The 18,415-nt window shown below is 40.1% G+C and overlaps 1 protein-coding gene across 1 annotated transcript; it reads right to left on the bottom strand.

Annotated features, from left to right (window-relative positions):
- Positions 1–7,860: 7,860 nt before the first annotated feature.
- On the bottom strand, positions 7,861–9,043 carry LOC105921830 (trace amine-associated receptor 1-like). Its single transcript, XM_012857681.3, has one exon. The coding sequence runs from the start codon at positions 8,970–8,972 to the stop codon at positions 7,989–7,991; it is 984 nt and encodes a 327-aa protein (XP_012713135.3). The 5' UTR covers positions 8,973–9,043; the 3' UTR covers positions 7,861–7,988.
- Between the last annotated feature and the right edge of the window lie 9,372 nt (positions 9,044–18,415).

The raw sequence follows: 18,415 nt of genomic DNA, 5'->3' as shown, positions 1-18,415 counted from the left end.
GCGTCTGATATTATTTATTCCGAGTCTATTGGGTATAAAGCCTGTCTGATCAGGATTGCTAAGTTTATCAATAATCTTTTGTAGTCTTTTGGCCAAAATGGCACTTAAAATCTTAACGTCATTACATAGCAGACTTATTGGTCTATAAGAGACGCATTGTGTGGGATCTTTACCTTCTTTGTATATAACCGAGATGATTGCTTCTGCCCATGTATTAGGTGGGTCTTTGGAGCCTACAGCGTGATTAAACACTCTGTATAAGAGTGGGGTAAGTTCAGCCTGAAAGCATTTATAGAATTCTCCTGGGAATCCGTCTGCTTTGTTATTTTTAAGCTTTCCTATAACAAATTTTATCTCTTCTTCGGTAATTGTCCCCACTAATGATTTAGCTTCATCCTCATCAAGTTTATTAAGATTAATTTGTTGCAAAAATTGCCTAATTTTATTTAATTTGTTAGGATTAGTCTCCGAATTATAGAGTTGTCTATAGTATTTTGAAAATGCATTTGCAATTTCTTTGGGATGCGATACTAGTCTTTTAGATACTGGGCACATAATTTTTTGAACGGTTCGACTTGCCTGTGATTTTCTTAGTTGAAATGCTAATAGTCTACTTGCTTTATTTCCCTGTTCATAGTATTTTTGGTTTGCGAAACGTAAAGCGCCCTCTGCTTTATAAGTGAGTAACTCATTCAAATCCTGTCTACATTTTCTAAGTTCCTGTAATACATTGTCTTCATCAAGGACCGCGGAACCGGTAGGGCCGGTAGGGCCGCGGCCCTACCTACTTTTGATGATCAAACATGTAAAATAATATATATAAATAAAATTAAATTATTCAATAACTATTTTTTTTTTTTTTTTTTTTTTTTTTTAAAAAGCTATGAATAGCTATTTTTTCAAATGCACAGTAGTCTATGGCAGCGGCACCATTCTCCAATGAGAAAGCGTTAAATCATCCCATCTAAAAATGTATTGGCTGATTGTGTCATGTGATGTAAACAAAAGTTTTCCCACCTCTGCGCTGCTTAGGAGTCCGCAACTTCATTTGCTTCGTTAGCTTAGTTAGCGTGCTGCTTTGGAGTCCGCTACTTCGTTTGCTTAGTTAGCTTTAAGGTTTTACTTTACTAAAAATGAAACGCAAAAAAATAACAGATTTTTTTGGCACAATGCCAAAAGTTAAGGGAACTGCAGCAGGTGCCGTCACTTCACTCGACGCTGACCGTGAACCCCCTGGGGAAACTTTAGAACACAGGTCTGCTGCTCCACCTAGCTGTTTTGCCGCTGTAATACCAGCCAGTGACAGCCCTGGATGTAACGCTACTGCGTCGGCTGCCCCAATGTGCCACACTGTGTCTGGTGCGTTTCATTTAATTCTCCATTCGGTGTTCATCTGCCTTGGCTCCGGCTAACACTGACCACTTTGCTTATTCTGTCACTCACTGACTGTTATTGCTGCTCCTCCAGGAAACCATTTGCCGCCTTCTGCCCTGCCCATAGACTCCTCCATTGCTCCAGAGCTCTCAGCTTCCACCTCTGCTCCTTCTACAAGCCTGACAGAAGTCCACTGCTCCAGTGACTGTTGCAGGGATCTGACAAAGTCTCACCAACCAGACGACCCAGCAATTCTGTCGGGTACAAGACGTGTACAAGGTGCAACACAGAAAAGCCGGTTTGTTCAACCACAGTGGTTTAAAGACTTCCAGTGGCTAACACTGTGTCAAACACGTGCAAAAATGTTTTGCACTCAGTGTCGCCTTTGGACTATTAAAGGACTGGGTTCGGGGTTAAGCAAAACTAATGAACATGCTTTCTCTGTGCTTGGATTCCAAAACTGGAAAAATGCTGTGTGCTCTTTTCGGAAACATGAAAGTAGCAAATATCATAGAGAGGCCGTGGCTTACTACAACATGTATACTTCCCAAGAGCAGTCTATTGTGTCCCAGCTTAACACCCAGCTAAAAGTTAAACAACAGCACAGACGTGACATGCTAGTAAAGGAGATAACGTCCATCATTTATCTCATGGGTCAGGGCATGGCACTAGATGGTAATGATCCAAAAAACAACAATCTTTACAAGTTGTTGGAATTACGGGCACAGGATTGTCCTGAAATTTACCAGTGGTTAGCCGACAGAAACTACATGAGCCATGACATAATCAATGAACTGATTAATTCAGTTTCTCGCTCGGTACTGTCTCAGGTTATTTCACCTATTCGTGGGGAGTTTTATGCAATATTAGCAGACGAAACTAGAGACATTTCAAACAAAGAGCAGCTAGTGGTTCTGTTCCGCTGGGTTGATGACAATTATGTCCCTCACGAGGATTTTATTGGCCTATTTGACTTACCTCAGGCTGACGCTTCCACCATTCTCACTGCACTAAACGACATTCTTGTCCGCTGCAACATTTTGCCCAGTATGTGCCGTGGACAGGCATATGATGGGGCTGCAAGTATGTCTGGACATTTGAATGGACTTGCAGCAAGCTTTAAACGGGACAATCCTGCAGCCATTTATGTGCATTGCTTTGCGCATTGTCTTAATTTATGTTTGCAAGATACTGGGAAAAAATGTAAAATCATCAGAGATGCACTGGATTTCGTGCAAGAAGTTGCACATGTTGTGAGACAATCCCCCAAACAAAACAACAAGTTTCAAGTGTTAAAAAATGAAATGGCCCCGAGCAACATTAACCTACGCACTCTCTGCCCAACGAGATGGACGGTGCGCACAGGTGCAGTGAAATCTGTCCTCGACAACTACGCTGTACTTTCCACTTTGATGACTGAAATAAATGAAGAATCATATAGCGATGCCGGTAGGAAAGCTGGGGGAATCTTGGCAGCGCTGGACAAATTCAGCACATTCTTTGGCCTGCATCTGGCGCTGATGTGTTTTTCTCCCACTGAACAACTGTCTAGGACCTTACAGACTGTAAACATATCATTACAGGATGCACAAAAAGCTGTGGCTGTGACAAGAAACTTCATTCAAAGAAAGAGGTCGGATCACGTTTTTGAGGAGTTTTACAGAAAAGTTGTGGAAGACTCGCAAGACCTCACAGACGCCCCAGTGTTGCCTAGGCAACAGAAACGGCATGCTAAACTGGATACAGGAAGAGAGCCTGCGCACACATTCCAGAACCCAGTGGATTATTATAGGAAACAATACTTTGAAGTTCTGGATCTGCTTGATGGTGAATTGGAGCGGCGTTTTGAGCAGAGAGACTTGCATGTGGCAGCTGCTCTGGAGCACATGATTGTGTCTGCAGCTGAAAGGGAGACGATCCCTTTCCCGTCGTCCATAGTGGGTCTCTACAAGAGTGATTTTGACATTGACACTCTTCATGCACAGCTGGACATGCTGCCAGATGTGATTGAGACTTCTGGGATTGAGGGAGGCCCAACAATAGCCTCAGTAGCATCGGCAATGAATGCCACTCCTGTGGGAAAAAATCTTCTGCCAGAGGTGCATAAACTATTAAAGTTATTCTACACCATCCCTGTGACCACAGCAAGTGCTGAGAGGTGTTTCTCGTCCCTCCGTCGCATCAAGACTTATCTGAGGTCAACGATGACCCAGAAAAGACTCAATAGCTTGATGTGCGCCCACACACACGGGGATCGTTTGACCAGCGTGGATGCTTTGAAGATAGCCAGGGACTTCATCAACCATAATGACAGACGGAGGCACTTTTTCGGGAACATTTAGAGCAGGGGTGAGTTTGACTTTTCTTTTAAAGTATTTTTATTCTGTAAATATTGTGTTAGCTGTAATAAAATTATTGTAAGTGGAAATAAATTCGGGGCGTGTGTGCTGGAACGTCAGAAAAAAAGTTAAATAAAAATTCGGTGCCGATTTTAATTATAACATGCAGACACAATTATCATGCTCAGGGACCACAGCCTACGAGAAAGCAATAAATTCTGGTGTCTAAAAATGGATTGGCTTGATGACCTGGGGTGTGTGAAGGATTAGGGAACCAAATATTTGAGCAGGTGCTTACTCCTTGTCAATTTGTAAAACTTAAATTAGTTGGAAATTGTATTTTTTGAATATCAGCAAGCCATACAGTATTTGGTGTGACAATTTAATTCAGGATTCTGGCTTCCGGAGCTTTGTTAGACTAACTTACAGTCTGTAAAATTAGGTTATAATACAAACAGTAGTACTGAGGCATTTAAAGAAAGACATGGAGATAATAAAACAGTACATACAGACAAAAAAAATGAAGCATAGCGTCACATAATACGGTTTATTCCCTGGAAAATGGTATAGTTTCATGCTCACTTTGCATTCTTGGAAATTTAATATGTTTAGACCGGCCACTGATGATTGAAATCACCAAAAACTTGTAGACAGACGTTTAAAAATTGAGTTCAAACATTTAATCTCATGAATTTGGGTTTTCACTGCCATCTGCTGTCATACGAGAGTAACTACAACTTGACGACCATAAGCTCTTCATATTTATTTTGTCATTTTAAACATGAAACTACCAAAGCACAAGCCAAGTAGTAGAACTAAATGTTGAAAAGAAATAAAAGCTAAATAAAATAAACCAGGTCACTTAATAAAGCTGCATTTTCTGTATGCTTTGTATTTATATTCACATAATATTTTCAGAATTAATAATAACATTTCTGTTAAATATTTCATTTATCTTCTGCACCAAGGGCATAAGTAGGGAGAACAAGCAGAGTGAGTTTTGTGTAATATCTGACTTTATTATTGAACTAAGCAGGATTTAGACAGGATCAGAAAGGAAGGTGCATCTTCTTTCTGCCTTTCCCCAACGATCAGGGACCTCCTGGTTGTGTTTGGTGCTGCAATGTTCTTATTGGGTAAAACACCTTTGAATCTAATGGCTGAGCACATAAAAGACAACCTCCTGATAATATAATATGCAAAAAACGCCACCAAACGTTATTAACGCCACCGCACGTATTTTACGCGAGCACGCGTTTTTTACGTCAGCGCGCGTTCTGGCTGGAAACGCGCGGTGACGTAAAAAACGCGCGCTCGCGTAAAATACCGGTTGGAACTGCGCGTTATTGTACGGGCGATAATTGGCCGTTTCCGCTTGCCATATTAATGTGTATGCGGGTGCGCGCGTGCGTATGTGATGGGTAGTGGTATTGTGAGTATTGCCTGATGGGCCCGACCAATTTGAAATGCGTTCCGCGGTCCCTGGTCTTCATTTGTTCTTTTCCACCACTCTGTGGGTTGCTTGTTTGGGAATACAAAAGAAGTCTATTCTCAAATGGCTTCTATGAACCATTGAGAAGAGAGTATAGTCTCTGAACTTTGGGTGTTTTGCACGCCAAATTAAACCAGCCCCAACTCCTCTATCAGACTCTTCAACGCTTTTGTTTTCGATAGAGGATATTTTTGTTCTGCTGGAAATTTGTCCATGTAATGATTCAAGACACAGTTGAAGTCTCCCCCTAAAATAATCTCTCCTTTTGAGTGACCTGGTAGAATTTGGGCTAGCTCTTAAAAAAAAACCTGGATTATCCTCATTTGGGGCATAAATATTCATAATTGTAAGAGTGGTTCCTCCAATTGAACCAACCACCATTATCCAGCGGCCTTCTTTATCTTTAAGTACGTTTTCTGCTACAAAGCACAAAGAATTATGGATCAGTATTGCTACTCCTCTTTTTTTGTAGTTTCCATAAGATTCACTAAATATCTGTCCCACCCAGTCTCTCTTTAGTTTAGCATGTTCTATCTCATTTAAATGAGTTTTTTGTAAAAGCCCAATTGTACAATTCAATCTTTTTAATTGCGTTAGAATTTTTTTTCCTTTTTATAACGTGATTTATTCCATTAATAATGTAAGTAACAATTTTCAAAGTTGTCATATATATATGAAAACAAAAAGAAAGTTACATCCCCCCAACAATATGTTGATCTCTATGCAAATATCTTTAACAGTTAAAGTCAGTTCGCCAAAAAACAATGAACATAGTGAACAAGTAGTCAGATCTTCATCTTCACAGAACTTCCAAGTATTCCATGTGCTGCCTTTTTGGTAAACATAGACAACACACTCCTGATGTAAATTGGACAGGGATAATGGCCCCCCTGGGCGGATTACACTACGTGTGTAAGCAGTAAACCCCATAGTCTCCTATTCTACTGCACCAAATGCCCGATAGAAAAAAAAAAGAAAAAAGAAAGAGGAGGAAAAAAGTAAAACACTCACTGCGAAAACGCCAACCGATTGTCCGTAAGTATTAATATAATATTATACCTGCATGTCCTTATTTATATTTTTAATAAGCTCCACCTTTGAATAAAATATCTGCTATAACAGGGTAGAATCAGGTAAAACATTACCGCCTCAACCCTGCTTGTGCTGATCCACCGAGTTTAGTATGGCCCTGATGTCCATGTTATCCAGACCTGGGTCAGCCTTTCCACGTCTCCCTTGGGTCTGCCAGCTGTTGTGTAGCAACTCTCTCTCCATGACGTCCCGTTCATCCACCTCCACCGGGATCCCGAGCTCCTTCAGAGTAGATTGGGCCTCAAACAGAGAGGAGAAGGTCTTGACACCCTTCTCCAAAAACACTCTAAGTTGAGCCGGGTATGGTGCTTTTATATTGCGTTCCTTCAGCTTTTTAATGACTTCACGCGCTTGTTTTCTTTTTCTCTGCACTACGGTGGAGTAGTCTTGGTCAAAGAAAACTTTGTTTCCCCAAAACTCTGTATTCCGCTGCTTCCACGCACACTGTAGTACCAGCTGTTTAACTTCGAAATCCAAAAAGCGAACTTTTATGGATCTCGGTGGAGAATTCGACCCCGGCTTCGGAACTGTGGCTCTATGGGCTCTCTCAATGCAAATATCCGTACCTTCAGGTAGCTTCAGCGCAGATTTTAAAAGTCTTTAATAAACGGGATCATCTCTTTTCCTTCTGAATCTTCTTTTATCCCATAGACTCTTATATTGTTCCTGCGCATCCTATTCTCTGTATCGTCCAGTTTTGCGGTTGTTTTGGCGTCTTTTTTGAGCAGGTAAGCTAGCACCCTTTCCTGCTGTAGGCCACGATCCTCTGCGTTACTCACTCTCTCTTCTGCTGTGTTCAGTCTCTCTTCCAGTGCATCGATCCTCTTTTTTATTTCTGCAATCGATGCTTCCATTCGGGATTGGGATTCTAAAATGTCTCGTTGCGCCGTTCCAGATTCTTCTCGAAATTTGCGGAGCTCTGTTAACATTAACAAGTCGGTCCCTGTTTCATTCTGAGTTAAGCTAGCATCCAGTGTTAGCTGTTTCTGTGTCGTCTTCGCATCATCACTTTTCCCCATCTTCTGTTCTCTTCTTGTAGTCTTTTGTGACGATGTCATTGTGGTAGCGTCTTTTGGATCGGTAGGTGGAGTTAAATTTTAATAACAGGCAAGTTTAGAGTTATTTCGGTCGGAGCGTGTCTGCGAGCGTCTCTACTCAGGCATGCCGGAAGCGGAAGTCCCCCTTTTTTCCTAAGTTTATGCAGCCATACAGTGCAACAACAAGCTGTCAAAGGGTACAGTGAGGTGGTCGTACACTGGTTTCAGTGTGCTTTTCTTGTTTTAAATACCAGCATAAGTTCAGAACAAATATTTACACGATGGAAACAAAAGAAATCAAGCCTGTGCCAATTCAAAGCAATGTTTGATGACGTTCATGTCTCATGTCATCAAACATTGCTTTAAATTTGTGCTGGCAAGTTTTCTAGATTTAATTTGTGTTCATTTACAATATCACCTGCTCTCCTGTGACCAAGTCTGGGTTAAAAGATTGACTGGCATCACAAGACTTGAAGTTGCATGAAAAGGTTTAATGTTTTAAATATAGAATTTCTATGTTGAGTTATTAGCTGACCCTGTAAAAACATTTTAAATACAAGTCCTGGGTGCACACTTTGGCTTTATTTCTAATGCACATGGTAAAAATGAAACTTAATCACATATGCACCCTAGCTGAATAAAGGTTCTTCATCATCAAGCAAGCAGCTTTGAATTAGTATAATCCCCCTGAAATATTTTTCCAGAAATTATCATTCTGAAAGCGACTCGGTACCAGCTGTAAAAAAAAGCATAAATAAACGGATTAAGCATTGAATTAATTAGAGCAACCCAGTTAAGGGTCTGAATTACTGAAATTGGCACAGGATCAGTGCTGAAAGGAACCAGGGTTATGCAAACAAACAAAGGAGTCCAGCAGATGAGAAAAACTCCCATAACAATAGCAAGAGTCCTTGTGGCCTTTCTCTCCAACCTAATTTCTGTCACCCCAGAGTTTTTATTGTTATGGATGATACGTGCCTGTCTCTGTGCAACAAGGAGAATCTTTAGGTATATACACAGCATGATGAGAGCTGGAAGGTAAAAAGAAAATGTCGGACCCAGAGTACTAGATAGAAAAACCTCCAAAGAACAATTTTCTTCACATGGTTCATGATTCAATCCTGCAATAGTTATCCCAATTCCTATAAATCCAGAAATACTCCAACTCACCAGAATCATCACCACAACAACACTATTAGTCATTTTGGCTCTGTAGGTGAGGGGGTGACACACTGCGTAATATCTGTCGATAGCAATACAACACAGGTTCAGAATAGAGCATGTACAAAGAGATACATCGAAGCTGTCCCTCACTTGACACATAAAACCTGCATGAAGCAGACATGAGCTCAGGGAGAATGCCATGCTAAAAGGAAAGACCATGAGTCCAACGAGAAGGTCCGTCACAGACAGAGAGATGATGAGAGAGTTTGTGGGAGTGCGGAGCTGTGTGAAGTAACCAACAGAGATTATTATCAGGAGGTTACCGCAAACTGTAACAACAGCTAAAAATGCAAGGAAAATATATAATAAAACACACATTGAAGATGAAATATTGTTTAAGGAAAAGGAGAAACTGTCCATTTCATTACAAGGATGAATAATATCTACAGCTCCACTTCTGTTTAAAGCGTCCATATTTTCCACGTAACTTCTACTAGTTAATTTCAGTTAACCAGCAATAAGAAAAGATGTTATTTAAATGAAAATATGTGCAATCTCAACCACGTTTTATGTTAGATAAATATATCTATCAGACACATTGATTTGGTTTGCTGCTTCTCTCACAATGACTCTGAAGTCTGAACAAGAACCTTTACACTGTCATACTTTTGAGTCTTCATCTCATTAACATAATTATGTTTTGCTCACCATACCCTCCTAGTATCCAGGAGACAAACAAAATGTTACCGGCGCCAGCCCTAGGGGTAAGCTGGGCGATAGCAAGTGGCACACAGCTAGCGTAGGCTGTGTTGCCTAAAATAGAGTCTATGACTGTAGGCCTGTGGACAGACGAGGGAGACACGTTATCAGACCATAGCTCATTTACTTCTGACGTTTAACACAATTAGCACATTCATACAATAGACAATAATCCATAAAATAACAACACAAGAAATAATAGTAATTAAATACAAACCAATACACATATTTGACAAAATATGTGTACAAATAATAACATATAGACTTTAAATAAAACATATAGACTTTAAATAAAATACAATTCACACTAATCAATAATAAAATGTATCAAAAAGATAATACAATATCATTAAACACCTTTCCTCACTTTTATGTCACTCTATCATTACAGCAAAAGTGCTTAATTTACTCGTTAGTGCCAAAAACACTATTATCCTGTCACTTCCGTTCTCACTCACATATACACATAGAAGCGCTGGGCTAGATCAAAAGAAAAGCGCCTCCAAATGGCGGGCTGAACAACTAAAGCACACCTAACATGGCGATCTCAACAGCTTGAACATGGACTCTCATTTCTGCAAATATTACACTCAAGCTTATGTGAGCATGTTAGAACCTAGTTACAAAGCGTATACTAGTTTTATATATCCGTTTCATACTACTACTCATCTGTAATCAACAAAAACGATCATACAAAATGGCGGAGGCACATGCACATTATAAAACACACTGATACCTCGTCATTAAGTATTTAGAGACGGTAAACGTTTCACCACAGTGTTTCTACATTAATATACACTCGTTTACATGTTATCAGGACCGAGTTTAAGTTCACATATTTATGTTTTATCGACATACCTGTGGACAGATGAGGGAGACACGTTATCAGACCATAGCTCATTTACTTCAGAGCTGCGCCTGCGCAAGAGCCCTCTATTCCCACAGCAGCGCTAATGCACCCTCTGCTGGTGTGGATGAGCACAGCAACCTTAACTATATAGAGTACACATTAGTATTACAATACAAAAAAATAGAGGGGGTGTCTGTTTTCATAAAATCTTATAATATAGCGTTTTTTTTCAACCAACTACAAAAACAACTTAAATATTCACTAACATGACTGGGATATTTTAACGGCAGTGCTCTGTTTTCTTTAATCTCAGGCAGAATAAGATGAAAATACACCCTTTTTAGTTCTAAAGTTTCAACATATCAACGATATTCCATGTGATATATCAGATTCTGAGTAAGCAGAATCCTAGATAAACAAAATCACCGGATGTTATAAGAATTATTATTCTGAAGTCACTATGGCCTCACACCACTCGGACAGAGGAGGCCTGGAGACCTGATGTCTGTGTATAAGATCCACTGTTTTCTGATTGCAAGGCCAAATGCTGCAGCTGCTGAGGGATACTGATTGTTTACGATAGACTGTCTTTGTTTTGTCTCATGGGAAGGCCACGGTGCAGTATTAGGGGAAGCCCGAAAAGCGAGGCAGACAGAGACAGGGCAGACAGAGACTGCAGCGGAACCGTGGGGTGCGATTACTTTCCAACTATGTGAATATCTGCTCTGTTTCTCAATGAAGTGCTGGAACGTTATACCACCGTCTCGTCATTTAGTAAAGATGGGAACTCAGTTACTATTGTTTAATATTCCACCCAAAACTCCCACAACAATTTGGCGTAAACGAACAAGATCTCCGACCGACGAGCGAGGGAGTCCGGGGACAGGAGCTGCTTTGGCCGGCCCGGAGAGGTTATCCGGCCTCTGGTACCCCGAATGGATTTTCAAGGGATGCGGAGGAGCTCCTGGTCTCGGAGCGTCTCTGGGCGTCGGCGCGAAGATCCGAACCTTTCTTTCATGAGACGGTAAGGGGATTATTTTCCAGCTCTTTTAAAAACAAACGCAATTGGTCAAAAAATGCTTGCAAGCTTTTAAAATTTAAACCCCATTTTAAAGTATACCTCAAGAAATTTTAAAATTTAAAACTGTAAACCTAAAAGGTAGTAAAAGTAAAAGCCGGTAGAAATAATGAATTATATTTAATCCTTAAGGCAAATAAAACAGGGTTCGCAATACCGAACGGTGACTAAGGTTTAAACATTAAACTAAAATTCAAAATTTAATTAGAATACGTTTTCAGCTGAAATACGGACTTTCCCACAAGGGGGAAGGAGGGGCAGAGTGATTTTCACCTGGAGAACAGGTGACCGGCTGAGCAGTTTCCAGCTGGTCCATTAAAGTCCTCTTGTCTTGGGTTTGTGCAAGAGGCTGTCCACTTCTGTTGTGGATGAAAGCGGCAGGGATGCTGAAGTCCTTGACTGTTGCGAAGACGTTTGCAGCTTTGATTAGTGGGGACCCCGACCATTATACCAAAAAGCCGACCATCGGATGTGAGGCCTTTCATTTAGTTGGTCGATCGTGCTAAGGACGTAAAAAATAATAATAAAAAACAAAAAAAGGATAAAATAAATAAAAACAAAACAAAAAAAAGTCTGGAAGCAGAAGAGTCAGTGTAATGGTTTAAAGGCAGAGTTTCTCAGGGTCCAGCCTTGCCCCAGGGTGAGACGTTCGATTTCATGCTGAAAAACGTAGGGGCCCATCCAGAAGCATGACATGCATAAATGATTTGAAATTATTTGATTAAACATGCAGATTTCTCACATAGGGATTATTATTATTACTATTATTTTTATTTTATTGCAGTACTGCTACTAAATAATAAAAATAAAATTAAGAGAAAAAAAAAGAAAAGCGATAAAAACAAGGAAACGGAAACGAAACCAAAAAGGCGTTGCACCGGGGAAGCGTTTACGTGGAACAATCATTGCTTTAAAGTTTCACCCTTGACCAATTAAGATTGAAAAGGTATATATAAATAAAAGTATTACTAACAGCAAATACACATGGTCAAAGGACCAGAAATATATCAAAAAAGTTTGTAATAAGTCAAAAACCTATGTCATATTGGAAAAGACATAATTGTGCTCCTTGGAAAACAATTTTGTTTTAGTTTTTTTGGTTCATTTCTTTCGGGTTTTTTTTCCTTTCTTTTGGAGGGGTTTTGAACAAAGTTTCAAAGGAAAGGTGAAGAATAGAAACCTTCCCAGGATCAGAGAAAAAAAAGGGAAAAACATCACATTAAAGGGACACTAAGGGGACCAGGGTTTTAACTGCATGCTATTAACACTCTTGTTTTTCTCTGAGTTATTGCTTTCAGATTAAAGGAGTTATAATCAGATTTGGACACTAAATTATACTTGGTTTTAACCAAGTTATGCCAGATCTTCCAGCAGGAAAGGTGGTGTCTTAAAGATGTTTGTTGCTTTCTGCTATTAACAGCTCTATCTTTCTGCTTCTTTTCTTTGCAAATAAACCTGGTCAATATGATGGGATTGTGCTAACATAGAGATTTAGTCTCATTTTAGACATTCTCAGATGCGAGAGAATGCAGAAACAGTGCCGCAGTGCCATGGGGGCTGATCCTTGGGACAAGGACTAAAGGTGATGTCATTGACTTCAGCCTGATCCAGTTTTGAGTTTTATTTTGTCAGAGACAAAGTTTGATTTATTTTTTATCCTTTTGTTTCTTTTATGTTTGTCATGTTAGAGGGAACACTGTAGTTAAAATGTTTGTGACTGCTTTGCTGTAATTTCTTTTCAACCTATGGAGCGTTTTCTTTGGCAAAAAATGCTGGCAGAATTCATTCTGTTTGCAGGCGTGAGGACTGGAGGATGGACTCTTGATGAGAAGGAGAATGTTGTGCTTAAGTCAGACATTGGACTGAAAATGGACAATGAAGGACTATGACTGAGGCATCGGACAACCTTCGACAACAAACACAGATGAGTTCTGCAGACACGACTTCATGCATTTCACTTCAGATTTTGTTGTACACAATTAAAACAAACCACACATTACGAAACACATTAAGATTATGTAAAGGTGAAAACTTTTAAAGAAGCACCTTGATGGAATCATGGATCAACTTAATAAATTAAGTGGGTTTATATCAACAGTTTAATAAATAAATGAATTAATTAGTTTTCACTATATAGGTAGAGTAATCTGGACTTTTAAATAGCATTTCATTTAATGAACATCTTAGAGTAGGCTGATTTCTGCTACTCTGGCAGGCATCAATAAAACGCAAAGAAAAGGTTACTGGCTAAAATGGGTAATGTTGCAATAAAATTAGCATAATGACACATCCTACTAACTAACATGGGTAAATTTAGGATTAAAGCATCAGTGTAAAATGGTTACAATATTTATGGAGATCTAATATCGTTCAACTAGAACACAAATAACTCAAAAGTCTTTTTAACCAGTTAACCCGTTAACCTGAGGGCTTTTAGATCAGGATAATTTAATGGTTATCGTCCTACATACAGAAAATAAGTAAGATTAATTTAATTAGATTAAATTATGGGGACATTTTGGATCTGGTCAGGATGGTTGGGGGGCTGTGATGATAAAAGGGTAACAGCTTGAAGGTGATATCAATGAATGAAGGTTTTCTCTGAGGAACATTAAAGCAGCAAAGACACCCCACATTGGAACTCCTGTTTTGAACGGGACATAAGGTGAGATCCTTACAATGAGAGACGTTCCACACAGGGGGGTGTGGAGACCCCTGGGGCATGGCACCCAGGGACGAGCTGCTGTGGACTTGACACAGCTGGTGGAACCAGAGGGACGACAAGGTGGTCCCACAGGTTACCTGACACCTGACACTGACTGTAAATGGTTCTGGGTTTTCAGGGTTGCTGAAAACAGAAAGCTTCAGAGAACCTTTCACCCTTCCTGACCAGGCACTCAGAATACGTAGATCATAGATCAGATTGCAGAGGCCTAGACAAGTAGGAATGCGGAGACGCGTTCACCCAAGAACTTCTTAATAAAAGTCCTTAATCCTCAGTTTAAGAAGATAAATAAATAAATAAATAATCACAATGTAAGGTCTACTTTATTTTAGGATTAATTTGGGAACTAATTCTGATTTGCTTAAGTAGCTTTGGTTGTTCAACAATGTTAGAACATTTTCAAAAAACTCCTGTTCTCTCCTGCTCTCTGCTTTGTTTTGTGTTGTAGAACCTTGGCATCCTTGAACAGTAACAGCATGGTATAAATATTTTGTCTTTTCTGTGCAGAACAGCACCTCACTTAAAAAAAAAAAGAGAGAGAGAAAGAGGGAAAAGGCTTTCACATGGAAAGGCTTTCTTTTTCTCAGTTGGGTTTTTTAAAATAATTGGGAAATGACATGAAACGAATATGTTGATGAAATTATGTTGCAGAAAACTTCAACTGTCAGACAACAACAGTTAAGACACATTCTGTTGAGAATTATTATGAATTTACTGCATATACATTTGAACTTAAAGATTACTATTTTAATTAATAATTAAATTGCAGAATTCTGAGAGCTAAATAATTGTGCACAGAAATATCTTGAATGTGAAAGTGCTTGAAGAATGTTTTAATAAATGACACATGAAAGGGGTTTTGATAAGAACACTAATTACACCTTGTTTCTGTTCTCCAGTGGAAACAAGGACTCGTGTCTGCAGACCATCTTCACAAAGTGTTTTATTAGAAAGAAATGCAAAATAAAATGCTCAGTGCCCATCCAGAACTGAACGCTTATTACCATCCAGCTCAATCATCCAGCCTGAGAGGGGGAACCAAGAAGAGGACTGGGGATGAAGAAGCCAGAGAACTCTGATTCCTTATTCTTCAACGGGAGGAGTTGCCTGAAGAGACCCTAAGCGCGATTAGATTATTTTCTGCCTTGTGCCAGAATGGCCTGAAGGCTTCCTTAACTTTGCGTTCTTGACGTTTAGAACTCTTCTCATATTCTGTTGCTGTTTGTTTAACTGCTCTGTTCCACTGACTCACATGTTTTTTTTTGTGTTATGAGATCTACAGTTTAATGTTACATCATGTTGATCAATACGGGGTTATGAAAAATTGGAAACTGTTTGCTTCAGACACACAAGGATCTATGGTTTATGCACCTTTTTGATTTGATATAGGAAGAACCAGGATCGGATTGGCTCTAAAGATCCTTTAATATTAGCTGGTAATGATAACACTTAGATTCAATACAGGGTTTTCAGGCTCAGATTGGCCGAGAGCAGATCTCCCTGGGAGGGGGGTTGCCAGTTTTTACTGCCCCCTAGGGGTAGCTTTTTCTGGCATTTCCTCTGCCCGCACTGAACCTCTCCTGCCTTTGCTCCTGGTGTTATAAGTTTGGAGTGGTGGATTATTGTCCACTGGAGGCGTAAGTGGAGAAAGGAGTTGGAGGGTATTCAGGGTGGGTGAAGAGTAGACGGATTCGACTTTGGTTAATGAACAGGGTTTAGCTTACCATAGTCTAATGTAATTTTAAAATAATGTGCGCATAGGTACCTAAAACAGGCCTTACCTAATTAGATGAATCCTAAATTGTGGACAAAAGCTAAATCTTTGATCTTGTGTGTTAAAGCTCTATGAAGCATTCATGTTGATCTGTATTAAAAGTTCCAGCACTACCCGGTTCCAACACGGGAACCCTTTGGGTCCCACTTTACGAGTTTACAGAAATGGTTCCTCTGTGCTTTGTTCACATTTTCAAGTGATGGGTCATCTTGTTTTGTCTTGATGCTGACGACGCCATCATCAAAAAAAAAAAAAAAAAAGAGAGGAATGTTATAAGAATTATTATTCTGAAGTCACTATGGCCTCACACCACTCGGACAGAGGAGGCCTGGAGACCTGATGTCTGTGTATAAGATCGACTGTTTTCTGATTGCAAGGCCAAATGCTGCAGCTACTGAGGGATACTGATTGTTTACGATAGACTGTCTTTGTTTTGTCTCATGGGAAGGCCACGGTGCAGTATTAGGGGAAGCCCGAAAAGCGAGGCAGACAGAGACAGGGCAGACAGAGACTGCAGCGGAACCGTGGGGTGCGATTACTTTCCAACTATGTGAATATCTGCTCTGTTTCTCAATGAAGTGCTGGAACGTTATACCACCGTCTCGTCATTTAGTAAAGATGGGAACTCAGTTACTATTGTTTAATATTCCACCCAAAACTCCCACAACACCGGACTAATTTAACAATGGAATGGTTAAAAAAACTAATGAGAGAGTTTGAACAATTAAATGCGTCCTTAATGTACAATACATTCAAAAGAATATAGTAATAAGTCTGGTGCTGTTTATCAAAAGCACTTGATTAATCTTTGATAACTGATATTTAATGTCAGACGTTACGTGAACCTCCTGCTGCTAAGCCTCAAAATGAGTAGTGATCTAAATCTATTTAAACCCAATTTGGACTCATTATTGTACAATTGGAAGGTGTCATGGTTTAAGTTTTGTCTGGCTTATTTTCCTGTTGTTTTTAGTTCATCCTCCTGTCACTCAGCTCACCCTCCCTCTGCAACTAGTTTCACCTGTTGGACACTAATTAGTCAGGATTCTCATCACCTGTCAAGCTCCCTTTATAAACTCACCTCAATTTGTTCTTCGTTGCCGGCTCGTAAGTTCAGTTACTCCAACATCATGCCTGTCTGCTCCCGGCCTCCCGTCTTGGTTCTCGTCTCGTCAGTTTAGTTCCTGTTTTGCTGCGCTGCTGATTCTGTTCTTATGTCTTCGTCTTCTGGTCTCTGGTTGTACTCCTGGTTATGCAGCAGCCCAGCTCTCCCGTGTCTGGACTATCAGCTCCGCTCTGTACCTGCCGGCCAGCTTCTGCACCTTACAACTCCACTTGGTAATCGACTCGGATTCTTCATGTCATCCATCTTCCACAGTGTGCAATAAACTCTCTTAAACCAGCTCTGTGTGCGTGCTGTGTCTGGGTTCATCCAAAGATAAATCAACATTGCTGCCCAGCGTTCTCAAATTCCTACTTTAGTTTTCTAGTTTTGCTTTGGTTTTCCAGTTCTGCTTTAGTTTTCTAGTTCCTGCTGTAGTTTTCTAGTTTTTGTAGTTCCTGCCCTAGTTCTGTAGTTTCTGTCTTGTTGCTAGTCCCTACGTTTTTATGAGTACCTGCGTGGTATGAGTACCTGCGCGGTATGGGTTCCTGCGCTTCTGGGAACCCAGAAACAAAGCATGCAGTTCTTTTCTAACTTACTTTTTTACAGACTGCTGCATTATTTCTTGCATGCAACATGAACTTTTAAAAGCCTGCATAATAATGCAAGAAAATGTCTAGTTTTTGTTCAAAATTATTTTGTATGCTTAGGGCCTGAACTTCAAAAGGTTTGCAAGTATTAAAGCATGTGAATTTTGTTTTTTTAAATTGTTATCATTATTATCTCCAACAACAAGAGGGAGGTTTCAGGCAACAGGGCTGGAGAAGCTCCGTTCAGCTGTCACATTTGACATGGTCACCGTCACTGATACACAAACCGGTAGGTCAATAGGGTTATATCTGATTTGTCAGCTATAATATTTTCTTATTAAATTCAGATATAAAAGTTTTTTGCTTCTGTTTTGCAGAACTTCTGCTGACAAAATATTTTTTTTCAAGTTGAATAGTAGAAGTTCTCTATTTATTATTATTGTGTCCTGGGTATCTGGAGAAATTATTTGAAGGATTTCATCTTCCGTTTACAGCAGCTCCCAAACAGCCAATAGTGCATGCAATTTTCTCATTTAAATGGGGCAGGCCAAATCTGTTCTGTACGTCTTATCCACTGGGGACACAATCTTTGAAGATGAGGTGTTTTTCTATCCACGCAATTTAGTTTTCCATATTTTGAAGCTCACGCCCTTAAGGCTGGTTCACACTGCAGGATTTTTCACCTGATTTTTGCCCCAATGTGTGCCTTCTGAGAGGTGCCGCTTATCGGCATGTCGATAATCTTAGATATTCCTGTCGTGTGTGGTGTGTTAAGTGTGACTTGGTCTGCTTAGTGGAACGATGGGACCACTCTGACCTCAAATCAGGGATATTGAAAATGTTGGATTGTCTTGCCCCGATATCCTACTGTGTGTGGTGTCCCCTGAGGACAAACTAGCAGATAGCCTGCTAAATGTGACGTGTAGCCAAGGTTAGGGATTACTCGAAAGAATCGCCCACCACCACCACCACCCACCCAACTCGCCTCCATTTCATAGTGCAGCAAGCGTAGAGCCCCTGTCTCGTTGTCTCCGCATCT

The sequence above is a fragment of the Fundulus heteroclitus genome, chromosome 15 (genome assembly GCF_011125445.2).
Source record: "Fundulus heteroclitus isolate FHET01 chromosome 15, MU-UCD_Fhet_4.1, whole genome shotgun sequence".
Taxonomy (NCBI): Eukaryota; Metazoa; Chordata; class Actinopteri; order Cyprinodontiformes; family Fundulidae; genus Fundulus; species Fundulus heteroclitus.
The sequence above is the reverse complement of the archived record's forward strand: the minus strand, read 5'-3'. Positions and strand labels throughout refer to the sequence as shown.